This window comes from Bos taurus, chromosome 9 (assembly GCF_002263795.3).
Source record: "Bos taurus isolate L1 Dominette 01449 registration number 42190680 breed Hereford chromosome 9, ARS-UCD2.0, whole genome shotgun sequence".
Lineage (NCBI taxonomy): Eukaryota > Metazoa > Chordata > Mammalia > Artiodactyla > Bovidae > Bos > Bos taurus.
Window position 1 is genome coordinate 89,043,851 of NC_037336.1, and position 19,135 is coordinate 89,062,985.

Below are 19,135 nucleotides of genomic sequence, written 5' to 3' on the forward strand. Positions count from 1 at the left end.
CTTTTCCAATGAGTCACCTTTTCACATGAGGTGGCCAAAGTACTGGAGTTTCAGCTTTAGCATCATTCCTTCCAAAGAAATCCCAGGGCTGATCTCCTTCAGAATGGACTGGTTGGATCTCCTTGCAGTCCATTACCCTTCTTCAAATTAATGTTTTCTATCTGTATTTTTATTTGGCTAAACCTTAGATTGAAATACATGAAATGAAGTTAGAAAGTAGAAAGTATATGGTGAAGTCAAGGCAAAGATCATCCATAATAAAAGAAAAGATAAAATTTTTAAAATGAAGTAAACCAAAGAGCTCCACGTGAGTTGTCAACATTAAAGAAAGATGAATTGTATCAAACAGGATTGGTTCCAGTGTGGGCTAAGAAGTACCACCGCCACCTCCTGTAGACTGTTCATGGGCTGAGTTTGTGAACTGGCTACCAGGGAAAACCATTGTTCTCCTAACAGTTGTAGGTTCAATTTTAGCGTGAAAAAGACTGGAACTTCTAAGAGGAAGGCAGTGTTCTGGCCACCTCTGATTCTCCTTTTTCAATTCCAGTTTCTTGGATTATTTGGCACAGTGCTTGGTCTGTGTAGATCTGCCTTATTGAGTTGTAAAGCCAGAATACTTTTTCCTAGCCTTAAAAACAACCATTAAAATGACTACCTTAATTCTTATCCTGATGAAAAACACTTGAAAATTTTCTCTTCTAAAATTAGAGTCTGGATTATCTCAAAACATCTTGTCACTTGGGCCTCAGTCCAGATGTCACCGCCTGGAGAACAAGCTAGCTGGAGGTGGCCCTCTGCTATACTATCCCACTGCTCCCTGGTTTAGTTCCTGTGAAGGCACTTCTCACAGTTGGAATTATCCTGCCCATTATTTACTTCTCTTTATCTGCCTTTACCATGTGAATGGAAGCTCTTGGAAAGTGGGGACTTTGACTAACTTGCAGAGTGCCTGGGATCTAAGTAAGAGCTTGATAAATCCTAATGAAATGACTCCAGAATCCCCATGAGAATTCCTAGGTCATTAGTTTAGTTCTTGGCTTGTGTATTGAATATGTGTCATTTGTCTTAAAGGATAGTGAACAGATTAAGGTTTTCCATATAAGAAAGGCGAGGCCCTATAGCTCAGGGATTAGAGCACTGGTTTTGTAAACCAGGAGTTGCGAGTAAAAGACAGGATAAGAAAGGAATTGCTTTTTCTTCGGACATTTCAATGGCCGATTATGTTGCATTTAATTTCTGCACCATAAAGCAGCATTTGGTGGTGCATTTTGGTTTGGTTTTTTGTGTATGTGTGTGTGCTGCAATTAGAATGGTGAGGATAAGAAATATGAATTTTATATTCTTCTTGCCAAGAATCTGCTGCAATTCAGGAGACCTCGGTTCGATTCCTGGCTCGGGAAGATCTGCTGGAGAAGGGATAGGCATCCCACTCCAGTATTCTTGGGCTTCCCTTGTGGCTCAGCCAGTAAGGAATCCACCTGCAATGTGGGAGACCTGGGTTCAATCCCAGGGTTGGGAAGATCCCCGGGAGAAGGGAAAGGCTACTCACTCCAGTATTCTGGCCTAGAGAATTCCATGGACTGTATAGCCCATGGGGTCACAAAGAATTAGACATGATTGAGAAGGCAATGGCACCCCACTCCAGTACTCTTGCCTGGAAAATCCTATGGATGGAGGAGCCTGGTAGGCTGTAGTCCATGGGGTCGCTAAGAGTCGGACAGGACTGAGCAACTTCCCTTTCACTTTTCACTTTCATGCATTGGAGAAGGAAATGGTAACCCACTCCAGTGTTCCTGCCTGGAGAATCCCAGGGACCGGGGAGCCTGGTGGACTTCCGTCTATGGGGTCGCACAGAGTCGGACACGACTGAAGCGACTTAGCAGTAGCAGCAGTAGAGCAACTTTCACTTTCACTTCATAGAGACTTGGGGCTTCCCTGGTGGCTTGGATGGTAAAGACTGTGCCTGCAATGCAGGAGACCTGGGTTTGATCCCTGGCTCAGGAAGCTCCCCTGGAGAAGGGAATGGCTACTCACACCAGTATTCTTGCCTGGAAAATCCCATGGAAAGAGAAGACTGGTGGGCTACAGTCCGTGGAGTCATAAAGAATCAGACATGGCTGAGCAATAACACTTTCACTTTCTTTTCATAGCGACTTGAGGAAATAATACCCCCGTGAGTCTGGTCTTTGAAAAACACTCTTCTCTTAAGTTATCCTCGGAATTCTCTTAAAACTGCAATGCCCTCTCTTGGCCTGGGGCTGAAGATCACCCTCCCGCTCGAAGCCTGAAGGCCTTGTTTCTATGGCTGCCTCTTTAGTCTCCTCAGGACCACTGTGCTTGAGATCACAGTGAGTCCAGCATTCCAAAGTGCTTACCTTCTTTTTAGTGTCTCAAACTCATCAAGCACTTTGTTTTCGCTTCCTAAACCTATGTACACTTCTCTCTCTTTGATTCACTCTTCCCAAAGTTTTTCCTGACTAATTCCAAGTTCTGTAGGTTTCAGATTAAGTGTTACCTATTCAAAAAGGTCTTCTCTGAGACCCACCTTTCCTCTGAGTTAAGGCAGTCAGTCCTCTTGTTGCTCTCTCATAAGACCCTATACTCTTCCTTCTTGGAACTGATTGCAATTACTAGTTTTATTTTGTTGTTGCTGTTGTAGTTGTGTGTGTGTATGCACTTAATACCTGTCTACCTTACTAAATTGTACACTGCAGAAGCACAATGTTTCGCTTATTGTTAAACCCTCAACACTCAGCTCAGTGCACGGAGCATAGTAGATTCTGATGTAATAAATATTCACTGAATTAATAAAGGAATGAATACATTTGATCTTTGAGTTCCTAGCACTGAATCCGACATATATAATAGACTTAAAAAATAGTGTATAACTAAAATCAAGTTAATGAAGAAGTGTTTATCATACACAAAGAAACAATTATTGGTTTATCAAAAATAGAAACCCTGCTCTCATACAAACCACATGTTCTCTGTTAATTTGTTTGCCTTCATTTCAATTAAATAAATCTGTTCATTGAAGTACATGCAAGAAAAACTACCTAACTTCTTTGTGTAATTACAGCGGTTCCAAATGAAAAGTGGATAACCAGGGAATTCTTCCCGATGTTTTACATACTTGATGTGGACGTCTTAAAAGATTTAAAAGATTGATCGACTCTCTTTTCAATAGGATATTTGAATAGACACAACCATTAGAGAATTTTCTTCTAGGAACTTACTTTAGCTCTTAAACTGTATACACTGAACAAGCAAACTCAAGTGGATCATTATCTATAGAAGTACAGAATTCCATCTCCCTTTGGGAAACCATTCAAACCCAGAAGTGTGTTTTACACATTCTGACAGAAGCACCTATAATAGCCAAGTGTAACCTTCTTTCTTGCTATGTTAGTACCCAAAAGTATATGAAAAGAGTGCACGTTAAGGCTTTTTCTGTTTATTAGAAAACATCTCTTGGCTTCAAAACTCTTTTGACTATCAACCTACTAATGTGAGAAAAGTAAATAAGCAACGAATTCCATAGAGTCTTACTCCTGTGTGAGAGGTGGCTTAATAAAGATAATTGGATATTAGATGACTAAGTGTGTGACGCTAATATACAGACACATCTTTCAGATAGGCCATTAAAATGTTCCCTGTGTAATTTTCATGACTACCATTTGCACCAGTATGAATAGAAAGGGTCTGGATCTTTCTGGGTGAGTAATAGGCATGTCAATTATCTGTACTCTGTTTCCAGGATTAGAGGAAGGCTCACAGTGACTCTTTTGAGGCTGAAGTCCCCCCTTAATGACTGAAATGAAGGGAGAGGAGAGTCCTCTTGGCCTTGTGTCAGGGCATGATGTTGGGGGGGGGGGGGCAGTGGGGTGAGGAGCATGGGTAGAGTCTTCCTTCTGTAAAAGATTGGATATATGGTTAGATATGTGTGGCTGGCCAGTCATTCTAAGACTTCAGTCATCAATGAGTTAATGTCTCAGCAAGGCAAGTCTCTGAATGACAATGACTTTTCTCTTTTTAAAAATATTTATTTCTCTCTCTCTCAGGAGAGAGAGAAAGTATAAATGACAATTTGTTTATCCATTAACTAGGTAACAGACATTTGAGTTGTTTCTGTTTTGACTGTTACGAATAATGCTACAATGGCTACATAAATATAAGTCTTTGTGTGATCATACATGTTTAATCTCTCTTGGGCAAACAGCTAACGGTAAAACTGAAGGTTCAATACAGTAGGTGAATGTTTAACTTTTGAAGAAACCATTCCGTAATCCCTCCAAAAACATAAAAGAGTTCAGGCTGCTCTACCACATCCTTATAACATTCCAAGATTTGGTACTGCCTATCTTGTTAAACCTAATTCATTACAATGGATGTGTAGTATGTCACAGTGATTTCAAATTTCAAATTTCAAAGAGTGCACTATTGATATAAAAAATTGTGGATAAATACAAAAATCATCATCAGTTCAGTTCAGTCGGTCAGTCGTGTCCGACTCTTTGCAACCCCATGAATCACAGCACGCCAGGCCTCCCTGTCTATCACCAACTCCCAGAGTTCACTCAAACTCACGTCCATCGAGTTGGTGATGTCATCCAGCCATCTCATCCTCTGTCGTCCCCTTCTCCCCCTGCCCCCAATCCCTCCCAGCATCAGAGTCTTTTCCAAAGGGTCAACTCTTCGCATGAGGTGGCCAAAGTACTGGAGTTTCAGTGTCCTTCCAAAGAACACCCAGGACTGATCTCCTTTAGAATTGACTGGTTGGATCTCCTTGGAGTCCAAGGGACTCTCAAGAGTCTTCTCCAACACCACAATTCAAAAGCATCAATTCTTCAGCGCAAAATCATCATACTAAGTGAAATAAATTAGATACAAAAGACTGCTATATGATTCCATTTATTCGTGTTTCTGCAAAAGGCAAAAATATAATGTCTCAGAATATATTAGTGGTTTTTAGATGCCAGAATTGACAGCAATGGTTTTGAGTGCAAAAGAGTATGACAGAGCTCTTAAGTAACGGGAATATTCTGTTTCGTGATTGTTGTGATGGTTTCATGATTATATGCACTTGTCTAAAATCATTGAAATGTACATTTTAAATTGTTGAATTATATTTTGTATTAAGTATAACTCAATAAAGTTGATTAAAAGTATATAAAAGGAAAAAAAAATAAAAATATTTATTTATTTGACTGCATGGGATCTTAATTGCAGCACATGGAATCTTTGTTGTGGCACAAAGGGCTCCGGAGCTCATGGGCTTGGTTTCTCCGTAGCATATGGGATCTTAGTTCCCCAACCAGGGGTCGAACCTGCGTCCCCTGCATTGGAAGGTGGATTCTTAACCACTGGACCACAAGGGAAATCCTAAAGAATTATTTTTTTCTTGAGCTGAATGTATCCTCTGGACACTGCTTGAAAGCCTCATTGATTTTAATGAGCGTGGACTTCCTTGTGCTGAAAGAATCTTTTGGCATTTTTCCCAATTTGTTGGAAGTCCACTTACTGGGCACCAAGGTTGACTGGCTTCTCTTAGTAGATCCTGTATGTTTCTGAGGAAATCAGCAATAGCAGCAAAGCTTAATATGGATTGAAACTGAGAAAAGCAGAGTCCTGAAAACCTTCTTCCTACTGTTAACCTCTCCTGCTTCTTCAGGAAGGTCTGCTTGCAATGTGCCTTCTGAGAACTTTACGTTTCTAGGATGTTCCCAAATTGTCCCATGCATTTAATCCTCCACCTCCCCATGAAGACAACACTGGCTTTCAGTCTCATAGCAACTCTCCTCAAGGTAATGGACCACTTGAAATCCAGTTCTTTCAAATGAGTCATAGAACATAGTTTTTATCTTTGTTTTCTCAGAGTAACTCTAAGAAGATGATGTATTGGCCATATTCTTAAAATTTCCCCTATTGGTTTTTATTGTATTCCACTTTTCCTTTCTCTGCCTAAACACTATCCTTTCTAAGAGGAATGACATTTTTGCTAGTTATCATTATGTGTTCTTAGCTTATTTGCCTTGACATATAGCCTGTGATAGGTAAAGAACACTCACATATAAAGCACAGACTTTGATCCAAAGCCACGTGGGTTACATGTTCTCAGGTGCACAGAGGGGTGGCTGAGCCCTGAGAGAGAGATTCTCTTCTTCTAGTGAGTTTGTTCAGCACATCCTTGCAGACATCAGATCATTGCTTTTGTTCAGAATCATTTTCAGAAGAAAAGCCTTCAAACCAAGGAGGTCTTTGAAGAGTCAGAAACAAATTAGTCCTGGGTAATTTTTCAAAACACTCAGACCTTTGGTCAACTCTAAATCAGTCACTTAATACTGGGCTTTGTTATAACGATAGGAACCTTGATCTCAGTGTTCATAAGATTCTTGTTGTTGTTTAGTTTGCTAAGCAGTGTCTGATTCTTTGAGATTCCATGGACTTTAGCCCACTAGGCTCCTCTGTCCATGGGATTTCCCAGGCAAGATTTCTGCAGTGGGTTGCCGTTTCCTTCTCCAGGGGATCTTCCTGATCCAGGGATTAAACCCAAGTCTCCTGCTTGACAGGCAGATTATCTACCACTGAGCCACCTGGGAAGTCCTTGTAAGATTCTACATTTCAGTTATTTGGTTTCTTCACTCCTTGAGTGGATGTCACCAGCAGTATCATATTTTGGAGGCTCCCTCTCCAGGAATACAGCCCCTGGAGCCTCAAATTTCTCCATCCCTTATGCTGCATACTCATCAACCTCTTTCCTAATGATACCAGCTAGACGTATCTGGTTTCGCTAAAGCAAGATGTCACAGAGATGCACTCTTTATATCCCTTTGGTCAGTTATTAGTAGTCGCCGTGTCTCAGAAGAGCACATCTTTGCATCCTAAGTATTTGTGTGTCAGTTGTTGTGACCCAAGTGGCTTGGAGCACAGAGGATGCATCTGTGCATCTATTCTGTGTCATGGGGTAGAGGCTAAATATTGTCACGGTTCTCCCTAAAATGTCTGCTGTTCAACACAGTGAAAATCTGTTTCTTACTCAGGTTGCCATCAATGCAGGCATCTTCCTTGGCAGGTGACCTTCCAACTCAAGGACCCAGGGCCTTTCTAACCTCAGGCTCTGCCCTCTACTAGGTCTGTGGACTGCTCTGTATTCAGGCAGTAGGTGGGACAGGGACTGGAGAGGCATGTCTGTTTCTTTTCTCTCCACTTTATCACAGAAGTGGTCCCAGTTGCTTCCCTACACTTTTCACCAGCCAAAACCCAGTCCCATGTCCACTTTAACTTCCAGGGAATATTGGGAAATGTTTGTATGTCTAGGAGGAAGCCCAGGAGGGAAAGGAAATGTGTTGTGATCAATTCAGCAATCTTTCACTTCTGGTCACCAAATATCTACTCCCCCATACCCAAAATTCACACTGTTCCTCTCCAAGAGAGAGAATTCAGAGCTGCCTCCAGCCACGTGCTTGGTTCTAAGTCAGTCCTGCACACTGATTTCTCAGGAATGTGTGGTCCCCTCTGTCCAGCACAGATATGGCTTATCCTGGTTTGGTAACCTTGATCCACAAATATATTCATTATCGCACGGTGCAGTAGGGGCGAAAGAACAGCAATTAAAAGTCAATTGAGAAACAAAGAAGTAGGAATATCCTGTGTCATTTGTCAGACAATAGTCGATACCGAGACTGCAAAAAACCAAGAGCTTTATTTCACATCTTAAGAACTGCAATTCAGGAGATACGGATTCAGATAAAGGGGAGAGCGTTCTGGGGAAGAGAGTCAGGAATTTCTAAAGGCAGAAGTCACAAGAAAAGAAGTATTTATTTTTAAGGGATAGGCTGTCATGAGTTGCTTCAGAATAAGAATCTGATAAACATTTTGAGTTTCTGGCAAAGGTTCTGGATATCTTCCTTAGGACAGTGAGTAGTCAAATGTCAGGTTCCATCCAGGCTGAGATGTGCTCAAGTTCCACTTCCTTAGTGGCCTCCTGGCTCCATTGGTCTCTTAGCAATACTGGCTCCATTTTGATTTTCTTGTCACATACTCTTTCATACCAGTCATAACATCGTACTGGATAGAATGTGTATGCATACTAAGTCACTTCAGTCGTGTCTGACTCTTTGTAACGCTATGGGCTATAGTGTACCAGGCTCCTCTGTCCGTGGGATTCTCCAGGCAGCAATACTGGAGTGGATTGCCATGCCCTCCTCCAGGGAATCTTCTTGACCCTTTGATCAAGCCCATGTCTCTTAGGTCCTCCTGCACTGGCAGATGGTTCTTTACCACCAGTGCCACCTGGGAAGCCCACTAGACAGAATGTGGAGGTTTCTACTCTGAGGAGCCAGCAAGGAGTTTCTTTAATTAGTTCCTAAATTTGCTATCTGGGGAGAAGGAACTTTCCATTCTTCGAGAACCCTGACTTCACCTTCTGGGAGGTTCTTTCTTTCCATCCTCCACACTGGCTACAGCTGAATGAGCGCGGGACTGCTTCTCCTTCCAGTGTGCTCTGCCCTGTTCATAGCACATCCTGTTGGCACGTATTCCGAGTCTTCCTGAGTCCTTTCTCCATCTCCTGTCTGAATGAAGAGCACTTCAAGGACCTCTACAGGGCAGAGCTAGAGGTTAGAGGGATCCTGAGCCCCTGCATGGGAAGTTCGTTTACCAAGGAAGATGCTTACATTGGACAATGACCTGAGACGGGAATGCACTTCTATTGTGTTGAGCAGCCTAAATTTTAGGGTTAGAGACTTGAACAATCAAAGGCTTTTGTTTATTAGTTCAGACTTGTGATTTCTTTGGTAGTACAGTTGTCTTAAAAAAAAGAAGAAGAAGAGTAGGCTTCTGTTCCATTTGCCCTTGTCAGTTTCATCTGCTCGTAACCACACCCGAAGTCTTTCCTCGACACATTTCTCAAGTCTGATGTTCTCATTTGCTTCTTTGTCCTTTGGCCTCTCATGATTTACTGGTGACAGCCTTGAGGCTATTTGAAACCACAGGCTTGGACAAAGAGGTAAGGCCCACTTGATGTCACCCTTTACCACCTGAGGTGCTTTAAACACTCTAAAATCTAAACCTTGTAAATCAAAAAGTCTTACAGGGCCTTCCAAATACAGAATGCTTTTTGACTTCGCCTCTTTAATATTTCATAGCCAGGAACATTTGGTTTTTCCAAATTTGTAAGACTGTTTATCATTGGGATTTCCCCATTTCCTTCAGTTTCTGCTTCAGAACCACTTCATTCTTGCCTGAGTTCACTTCTTTTTTGTATGGACAGCCATATACCATTACTTGGACTCCTTCTATCCACTTCTCCAGGTGAGTGGTCTGCCTTCCAAGTTCTTTCAGACCATGGTTTTACCTGATAATTTGCTGACAGGGCTCTCTAGCTTGCTCTATCTGTTTCTTATTACTCAGTATCAAGGGGGTGCTATGCTATGCTAAGTCGCTTCAGTCGTGTCCGACTCTGTGCGACACCATAGACGGCAGCCCACCAGGCTCCCCCGTCCCTGGGATTCTCCAGGCAAGAACAGTGGAGTGGGCTGCCATTTCCTTCTCTAATGCATGAAAGTGAAAAGTGAAAGTGAAGTCGCTCAGTTGTGTCTGACTCTTAGCAACCCCATGGATTGCAGCCTAACAGGTTCCACCGTCCATGGGATTTTCCAAGCAAGAGTACTGGAGTGGGGTGCCATTGCCTTCTCAGATCAAGGGGGTAAATATTTCTATATCTATACCTCACTTCCAGGGCCAATTTCATTATTGATCCTCAGAAACCAACCACTATATCAAACAATAATATATTAATGACTTACTATTTCTTATTCAACCTACAGTCCACTGTGAGTATATACTCATTCAGGCACACAGAATTTAAGTAACTGGTTCAAGGTGACATAATTGGTAAATAATGGTCTCAAGATTTGGACCTGGCAGTCAGATTCCACAGTCTTAGCCACTTTCCTCTCAAGTAATCAGCTTTAAGATATGGCCATTCAAATGTTGTATCTCTCAAGATACCTTACAATTTGCCATCTTCAGTATTGTGTTCCATACATCAAAGCGTTGTATATGCAAACCTCTTGATCATACAAATATTTATGGAGTCATAGCATGTCAGAGCATGTGCTGAGAGATTTTGTAGCATCAAAGATACAGAAACTCTTTATTTTGTTATTGGAGTATAATTGCTTTACAATGTTGTGTTAGCATCTGCTGTACAATGAAGTGAACATATATCCCCTCCCTGTTGGAGCTCCCTCCTACCCCACCACCCCCACCCATCTAGGTCATCACAGAGCACCAGGCTGAGCTCTCTTTGCTTTACAGCAGGTTCCCACTAGCTATCTTACACGTGATAATGTATACATGTCAACCCTAATCTCCCAGTTCGTCCCACCCTCTTTCCCCTACTAGGCCCACATGTTCCTTCTCTACGTCTGCATCTCTATTCCTGTGCTAGAGGTAGGTTCATCTGTGCCGTCTTTCTAGATTCTACATATATAAGTTCAGTTCAGTTGCTCAGTCGTGTCCGACTCTTTGCGACCCCATGAATTGCAGCACGCCAGGCCTCCCTGTCCATCACCATCTCCTGGAGTTCACCCAAACTCATGTCCATTGAGTTGGTGATGCCATCCAACCATCTCATCCTCTGTCATCCCCTTCTCCTCCTGCCTCCAATCCCTCCCAGCATCAGAGTCTTTTCCAGTGAGTCAGCTCTTCGCATGAGGTGGCCAAAGTATGGGAGTTTCAGCTGTAGCATCATTCATTCCAAAGAACACCCAGGACTGATCTCCTTTAGATGGACTGGTTGGATCTCCTTGAAGTCCAAGGGACTCTCAAGAGTTTTCTCCAACACCACAGTTCAAAAGCATCAATTCTTCAGCGCTCAGCTTTCTTCACAGTCCAACTCTCATATCCATACATGACTACTGGAAAAACCATAGCCTTGACTAGGGGACCTTTTGATATTCAGCAGCATCTTAATTTGTAGCCTTTTTCTAACCATGTTGTAATTTTTCAGGATAGCTAAATTGAATGTCTTATGTTGATCTCCTGGGTTTTCTGTCTCCATCTATCAATGTTCATTTATACAGAGAGACTACAGGGTGGGCTTCCCTAGTGGCTCAGTGGTAACGAATCTGCCTGCCAATGCAAAAGACGAGGGTTCAATCCCTGGGTCGAGAATAACCCTTGGAGAAGGAAATTCCAATCCATTCCAGTGTTCTTGCCTGAGAAATCCCATGGATACAGGAGCCTGATGGGCTACAGTCCAAGGAGTCGCACAAGAGTCAGACATGACTTAGCAACTAAACAACAATAACAACAAAGTCCAAGGGATAGCTTTACATTTTAAGATTACTTTTGAAGATATGCAAGTGCAGGTTTGAGCTGTATATCCTCATTAGAGCTCTTTATTTCACCTGTGGAGGAATGCGTACTTAAGGGCTTCCATAAAACGGGCATTCATTTCTGTAGAGGAGAACCTCCCATGAACAAATGCGCTTTCCAAACCTGTTTCTTTCCCCATAACTTAAGTGCACATGGACTGCATTGGGAGAGGGTAAGGAGAAGAATGAGGTTTTCCATCAAGGCAATTCTGAGGTGCTCTGAACAGCAGACTGTGTGACGAGGAGAGTTCGTCACTGCAGGCTGATGTGTCTCAAAGTGGGAGTCATGGGCTGGTCTGCTTGGTAAACTACTCGTGATCTATGCCTGAAGCTGGGCTCCTTTAAAAAAATATATCTTGTTCTTTAAAAGCCCACATGTCTCTCAGGCTTAGGCATACCTCAGGGATTTCGACTAATCCTGTCTTATTGTAGTCAGGTTACCTCCAGATTCTTAGCAATCACCCCATCGCTGCACCATTGACTCATCTGTTCCTCTGATATTGAGTTAACTGTGCTAGTCTAATTGGCTCCTCAAAGTTAGTGCAGGGTGTGTCGTGAGGGTTTGAAAATGAATCACCGACCCCAATGTGTCATGACCTCCGTGGATAGTAAATGATACCTTTGTGTCAGGCAGGTGACGAGCGTCTGTTAACCTTCCAAATCCATGTGGATTTGTACCTGATCTTAGGGTGAGAAATCAGCTGTTCACTAGCTCACTCAGCAAACCTTTTCACCTGGTGGCAATGCCGATGGGAGACCCTCACATACCATGTAATCAGTCATTTCCATGCAGCTGACATTCTAGTGATTCACTGAAAATATCATCAGGGCTCTCAGAGTACATGCTTTTTATTTATTACACAAATAAAGGATTGGCTAAAGCTTTTAAACCAAATGAAGTTTTTCCACTGAAAGACAGTGGGTTCATTCTTATGGAGACATCAACGTCAAGTTTTTCCAGACTCTTAGAGCACGGCTTAGAAAACTGCAGCTTCACTGCAATGAATGTTCCCCCAGGAGCCTCAGAGTTGACACTCACACCAGCCCACATGAAGCACTTCTGTTTGCTTGGAAGGTTAGACCCAGGGTCCTTCTATCAAATTGTCTCAGTGATTTATATTTAGTGTATGCTCCCTCCATGTCCTCTAAAAGAAAATGTGCATGTGCATGCAAACACGTGCAAATACACACACACAGATACACATTAAGAACTGAAGTGAGAGTCGTGGGTGTGCGCCATGGCTGAGGGCTTGGTCCTAAAGTGTGCTGAAGTGCCAGCATTGTGCTGTGGCCAGGTAATAACTGCTGCTTAGAAATGCCAGGATAGCATCCGATGAGAAGAGGCTGAAAAGAATACACTCTCACTGGCAGAGTGAAGAACAAACTCCTCATGAGAAAATGTAGGAGACTGTTGTAAGGGGATGAGAAGGAAAGAGGATTGTTAAGACTCCACTATCTCCGTTTCTGAACTGAACTTTTGCTCACAGCAGGCAAACACAGGCTCCCTCCCACACTGAGAAGCCGTCCCCTGCCCGTGTGCAGTCTGTTAAGTAAACAAAGACTTTATACTGAGAAAGGAACATTTCTCTATTTTGGCTATGAGTTGTTATTTTTAAAGTTTAGCCTCCAAACATGTCTCCCTCTCCTTGTTTATTTTTTCACTAGAAAGAAAAAAAAAAAAAATCAGCTACAGGACAGGAAAGCTCACTTGTAGATTAAGGCCACTTTAGGTTTAAGGCTCACTTGGGCTTGAGGCCCACTCACCTTTTGGGGTAACACCAGCTCATTCCTCCCGTGGAGCAATATATCTTTTCAAGATTCCCCTCTGCTAATGTCGAGCTCTCACGCACCCAGATTTCCACAAAGCAGAAGGCACTTTGGGAATTGTTTACTGGATACTTCAGGTAAAAAGGCCAGGCTCTACCCTGATATCTATGACTCTACCTATTTATCATTGTCTGTAGCTAAGACTTAAATATGGCCCCTATGGTGTGCTACATGCCATTTAAGTACTTTACATAAAAACTCATTTACCTTTAACTGAGAACTTCATGACAATTGCTTCAATATTGGTGTGGGTTAAATTCGGAGAGACTGTTATTCGATGTAATACACGTCTTCTGGGGAATATACCCTGTATTGCACTCATCTTTTTCCTTGTCTGTCTTGACTCTGTTTTGAATCTCTTTATTTAAAATTTATATTGAAGTAAAGTTGATATACAATATTGCATTAGTTTCTGGTGTATAGCAAGTGATCCAGTTATATATATACACATATATATTCATTTTCAGATTATTTTCCATTATAGTTTATTGCAGGATATTGAATGTTTTTATACTATACTGTGCTATACAGTAAGATCTGGGTTTTTATTGTATATATAGTAGTATGTATCTGCTAATCCCAAACTTCTAATTTATCTCACCCCCTCCATCCCAATCTCTATATTAACAAGGTCCATGGTTTTCCTCCCTGTACCCTAATGTTAACACAAAGCCTCATATATAATGGGCCCTCAATAAGTCATTTTGAATGTGTCTAGACATAAACATAAGTATAGACATTGCATGAAATGTCTGTAACAGCACAGTACTTGAAATCAAACTAAAAGTCAAACAACAAAAAACTGATTAAAGAAATAAAACCATTTTGTTTGGTGAAAAAACTGTGCCGCTGTTAAAAACAATTGATGAAGAACTCTAAAGTATATCCATTAAAAACAAAATAAAGTGCTGGACAAGGTGTTAACTGTTCATGTTTTAAATTTTTATATATGTTACAAACATAGGTTTGCATATGCATAAAATATCTTAGCTTCTTCCTATGCCCCAAGCTCATCATGCCCCCAATTCAGTTAATGAATAACTAGATGAATGCATTCCTTTCAGATGTATCATCTCTGCATTTAGTTTCTGTACCAATCCTATTGAAAAATATACTAATACTTTCTTTTGAAGATATTGCATGTTTTGAACCTTTGAAAGTGAAAAATGAAAGTGAAGTCGGTCAGTCATGTCTGACTCTTTGCGTCCCCACGGACTGTAGCCCACCAGGCTCCTCCATCCATAGGATTTTCCAGGCAAGAGTATTGGAGTGGGTTGCCGTCTCCTTCTCCAGAGGATCTTCCTGACCCAGGGATCGAACCCAGGTCTCCCACATTGTAGGCAGACACTTTACTGTCTGGGCTGCCAGGGAACTTCCCTTTGGGTTTGCTTATTTAATAGTTACAACTACAAATGTTAGATCCGTGACACCAAAGCTTTGTTGTACAGGGAAGATGCTTAAACTTCTTATAATGATGTAAGATGTCTTTCATCTTCTTTCCTAGACTACTGCCCTGTCTCCTCCTCCCTCCAGATTTTTTCACACTGTTCCTCCTTTCCACGTTTGGGAGCTCTTCCACTGATGCTTTCATACCTCAACCCAGTGAGATCCTACGTTTTCTTAAAGTGTCCACTCAATGTCCACTCATTAAAGATAAATGACATCTTCACCTGTCATCCTAGGCAACATTAATGGTTTCCACACAGCTACAGCTCATGGTTTTCATAGTTGGTCCTGTATCTCCAAATCATTTTAATACACTTATTAATACAAATTGTATTATCTCAAGGTCATGAGCATATTGATATTAGAAGCCCTATTTTTATTCTTATTATTATCACAACAACTAGAATATCATAGGCGATTGATAAATATTTATTAGAAAAAATGTTTTTACCTGAATTAAAATCATGTTTAATTATCCATAGGTTGAAGAACTTCATATTTAACATAACAGATTTGGGGACTGAATAAGACATCTTTTCTAAGAATTTGAAATGGAAGTCTTTTTATGGATGGAAAATCTTTTTCCATCTTGCCTTCTAGAATTCAAGTGAATGTTCATGCTCCATGAAGAGAATGGGCTGTGGTTTTTTGTGACAGATTTGGAATCAGTAGATTTTTATGAATGTGAACCTTATCATGTCTTCTGGAATTTTTTTGTGCTTTAATATTTTTGTCTGTGTGTGTTTTCATAGGAACCAGGGAAAATGTGTGGAAGGCATGGTGGAGATCTTTGACATGTTGCTGGCTACTTCGTCTCGGTTCCGTATGATGAATCTCCAGGGAGAAGAGTTTGTGTGCCTCAAATCCATCATCTTGCTTAATTCTGGTGAGTGAATCACATGGGAAAATTTAATGCCAAGTTACTGGAAGAAACATTTATTTGTATTTTTCAACCAGATACAAGCTACCTATTACAAAGGCATAATCACAAATTGAAAACAGCAACTGATGTACATTTAAATTAGCTATCTTTTTGGCACTAGGGATAAAAAATCTGCCTGCCAATGCAGGAGGTGCAAGAGATGCAATTTTGATTCCTCTGTCAGGAAGATCTCCTGGAGGGGGAAATGGCAATCCACTCCAGTATTGTCTGGAAAATCCCAAGGACAGAGGAGCCTAGTGGGCTAGAGTCCATGGGGTCGCAAAGAGGCTGGCACAGGTGAGCATGGACACATCTTCTTTGTAGATGACTTATGGAGGCAAAACCATGCTGATCAAATAAGATGAATGAAAGCAAAAATTCAACATTGAATCAGGTGGCCTTGTTGAAATAGTAGCATCCTTCCACAGATATGAGTTTATTTATTTATATTTTATTAAAGTGACACATGTATATGGACATAAGTCTGTTGTTAGTTGTATGTGTCAGAAAGTAAGTAGAGTGGTTGACCCTGTTAGGATACTGTGACCAGTTCCAAGCTTCAGATCATAAGGAAAGAGACTTATTTGAGACAGACTGTGTTTCTGGTCAAAACTGATTAGCTGAAAAATACCATTGACTCAGAGATAGAAAAACCTAATTCTAAAACCAAGGAACATGGAATTTGGTATGTTGGTCCAGCTAAAAGAGTGGTTTTCATTTGATCCATGGTATCCAATTCAACTGTCCTTTCCTATTTATTCATTTGAGAAATATTAGCTGAGAGTGGCATCCTTTTTTTTTTTTTTTTTCGCTAGTGAGGCTGGCTGTTGCATAATGAGTCACTCCAGGTCATCCAGATGGAAACTATGGCTCAGCCTGAATTAGCACCCTGACTCGTCCCAGCCTCTTCAGCAGTCAAATCTAAGCACTTGATCTCCAGCCTATAACACCTGATGCTTGACAATGGGGTGTCAGCTGCACAGTTTAGATGCCCTTAACCTTGACCTTAGCCCCCTAGCCCCAGGCCTGCCTCCTGCTGGAGACCTCATTCTCACACAGAAATCACAGCTACCTTGAAGCCCTGGACCTGATTTTAGATTTAGCTTCTTACACCCTTCGATATGGTCTCAAATTTCCCAGTAGCTGAACTAGAGTCTTTGTTGATCCCCATTTGGGGAGAATTGGCACTTGCTTGTCTTTTGAGGTGTTTTGCTGATGAATGTCAATCCCTTCCCACCTCCCCTGACAATTTTCCACTTCTCCCCACCAGTGCTTGTAACCTGTATTGCTTAATGGTTCTGACAGTAATCATTCTCCCTTATCAACTGATAAATGGAAATCTGTACCGTTACACTAGGCAAGGACTGAATTGCAGGATGAAGTTGTGTGAAAAATAATGGCGTCTCTACTAAGGAAGTGATTACCACGGCATTCAAGTTTCAGTTTCCACTCACATGCATTGTGCTTTTCATTTGAGTCATTTGTCCTGTTGGTTGAAGGGTCCAGAGCCCACAATGGCTCTTTATTGGAGGAGAGTTCTGGGAGCAGTGCCACTCGGCTGCACCGTGCCAGGTCCCGAACCTGCTCCTTCTTCGCTGGAGGGCTGGCACGCGCCGACGGCTCTCGTGTGGACAATCTGTTAATTTCAGGGAAGGCAGGCCTATAAAGTGCTGGGACTTTTTTCCCTACTTTTACCAGGAAATAATACCCTGGACAGGAAGTGAAATTAACCAGAGTCATATAGTAGATGCTCTGACCTTGATGATCAAAAATATTTCCTTCAGATGTGTATCTTATTTTCCTGCATTACTGGTCTGTGCCTGTGAGAGGGTGTATTTTTTTTTCATATTATATAATAGAAAAGGGGGAACTTTTGCCATCAAAATATTGGATTTATAGGCCTGAGTCTTTTAAATCCCAGAGGGAAAAACTTTCAGCTCTCACAAGAAAGTCTTTTATGAAAAGACTGGCACTGGCATCTCAAAAACAGTACTTCTTGCCACAGAATTTGGACCTTCACCTGCTGCCTCCTGACACCAGTTAAACTTGCCGCCTCCATCCTTGTTCCTTCAGCTCTTTCTCAGGATATTCTGTGAGCTGCCTTGCACCGGGAGGGCTGGAATGCTATTTTGGAGAAACAAGGCACCATCTCAGTGACAGTTTATGGTTGTCTTTTTTTGAGACGCCAGTAGCTCATCTTTTCTCTCAAGAGCAGTACTGCTGGCTCATGGGCTGTAGCAAAACAGAAGCTGTCTCTCAACCTGGGAAAAGTGAAATCACTCTTTCCACCCCCAGAGTGATTTCTGTTTTGGAAAAGTGGATCTGCCTGCTGAGCACAGCTCCCGACGTCTCACATTGTTCCTGAAAAAAACAGAATCGAAAAGGACTTGACTGCAAAACACAGGGGTGTGGCGCTCCGGGCCTTTTTCAGAGCAGTGATCAGTGATACTAGGGTCACCACGATCAACACCTTTTTCCAACTACCGGAGGTGTGGGCTTTTCTTAAAACCCAACCACGCCATAGCTCGGATCAGGGGCCATTCTTCACCTGTTGTGAGACAAACTACGAAGTGACGCTAATTCCTGGACTCTCTGACAGAAGGCAAGCTAGAAATGATTCAGGACAACTGTGCTAGAAGATGCTTTCTTGATACTTGGGAAACAAAACCTCAGTGTGTAGAGAAACCTGGCGTTTCGTGTTGAGCCCCTGTCACTAAAGTCTGAGAAGGGTGTGTTTACATTGGCCTTGACTTTGGCACAGAGGCACAGGGGGAGTTGAATGGTTGTTATGAGGACCTGCTAGGAATGTGTTTCTGGAAGCCTTGACAAGGTCTCCCAGGTGCCAACGTTTCCATGAGAAGGCCTCCTCACAGCTATTTGGGAGTGGGAGATTTTCATCATTTCTGCGACAGAAGAATTTATTCCTTTGCTTGCAAAAGTCTCCAGTCATCCACAGGACAAGCAGTTTTTCCACTCTCCACCAAAGGACAGAGGCCTTTCTGGTTAATCTGAAGATGTCTTCGCCCAATCAGTATTAGCGTCAAGGGATTCTGAGAGCCAGCTGGACAGGGTTCAAGGTAGGACAAATGCAAATAGGGCAGATGAACTCAGGGTAAAAGGCTGTTGAGGGAGCAGCAGTGGAAGAGGAGGATGGAGCTGGAGCTACATCGGGGAGGAGGTTCTGGGCCCATTTACAGTATTCCTGCTATCCTGTGGGACTTTAGTTCTTTTTTGTAATTCCAGTATTTCAAATTCTTCAAGCCCAGTTCAGATCTTACTTCATTCAGGAAATCTTGCTATGACCCCGTCCGTAATGAGTTTTTCTTCTCTAGACTGTTTTAGTTCTTAGAGCTAACACCTCACATCTAGCATTTAGTCAGTTGGTTGGCTGATTTCATTCATTGATTCAGTCATTTCATTCATTCATTTAAGAACTCATCAGTGATGGAATTCCCACTGTGAACTTTACACCAAGTATACGAAGATGTATAGGGCTTCTCTGGTAGCTCAGTTGGTAAAGGATCTGCCTGCAATGCAGTAGATGGGGTTTGATTCCCTG

General features: G+C 42.0%; 1 protein-coding gene across 2 annotated transcripts in view; it reads left to right on the forward strand.

Moving 5' to 3' along the window:
* The window catches only part of ESR1 (estrogen receptor 1), a 415,900-nt gene that overhangs the window by 360,786 nt on the left and 35,979 nt on the right, over nt 1–19,135 (forward strand). For both annotated transcript variants that reach the window (XM_024996420.2, NM_001001443.1), the window contains 1 exon segment: nt 15,407–15,540. In XM_024996420.2, the coding sequence (XP_024852188.1) occupies nt 15,407–15,540 (134 nt within the window).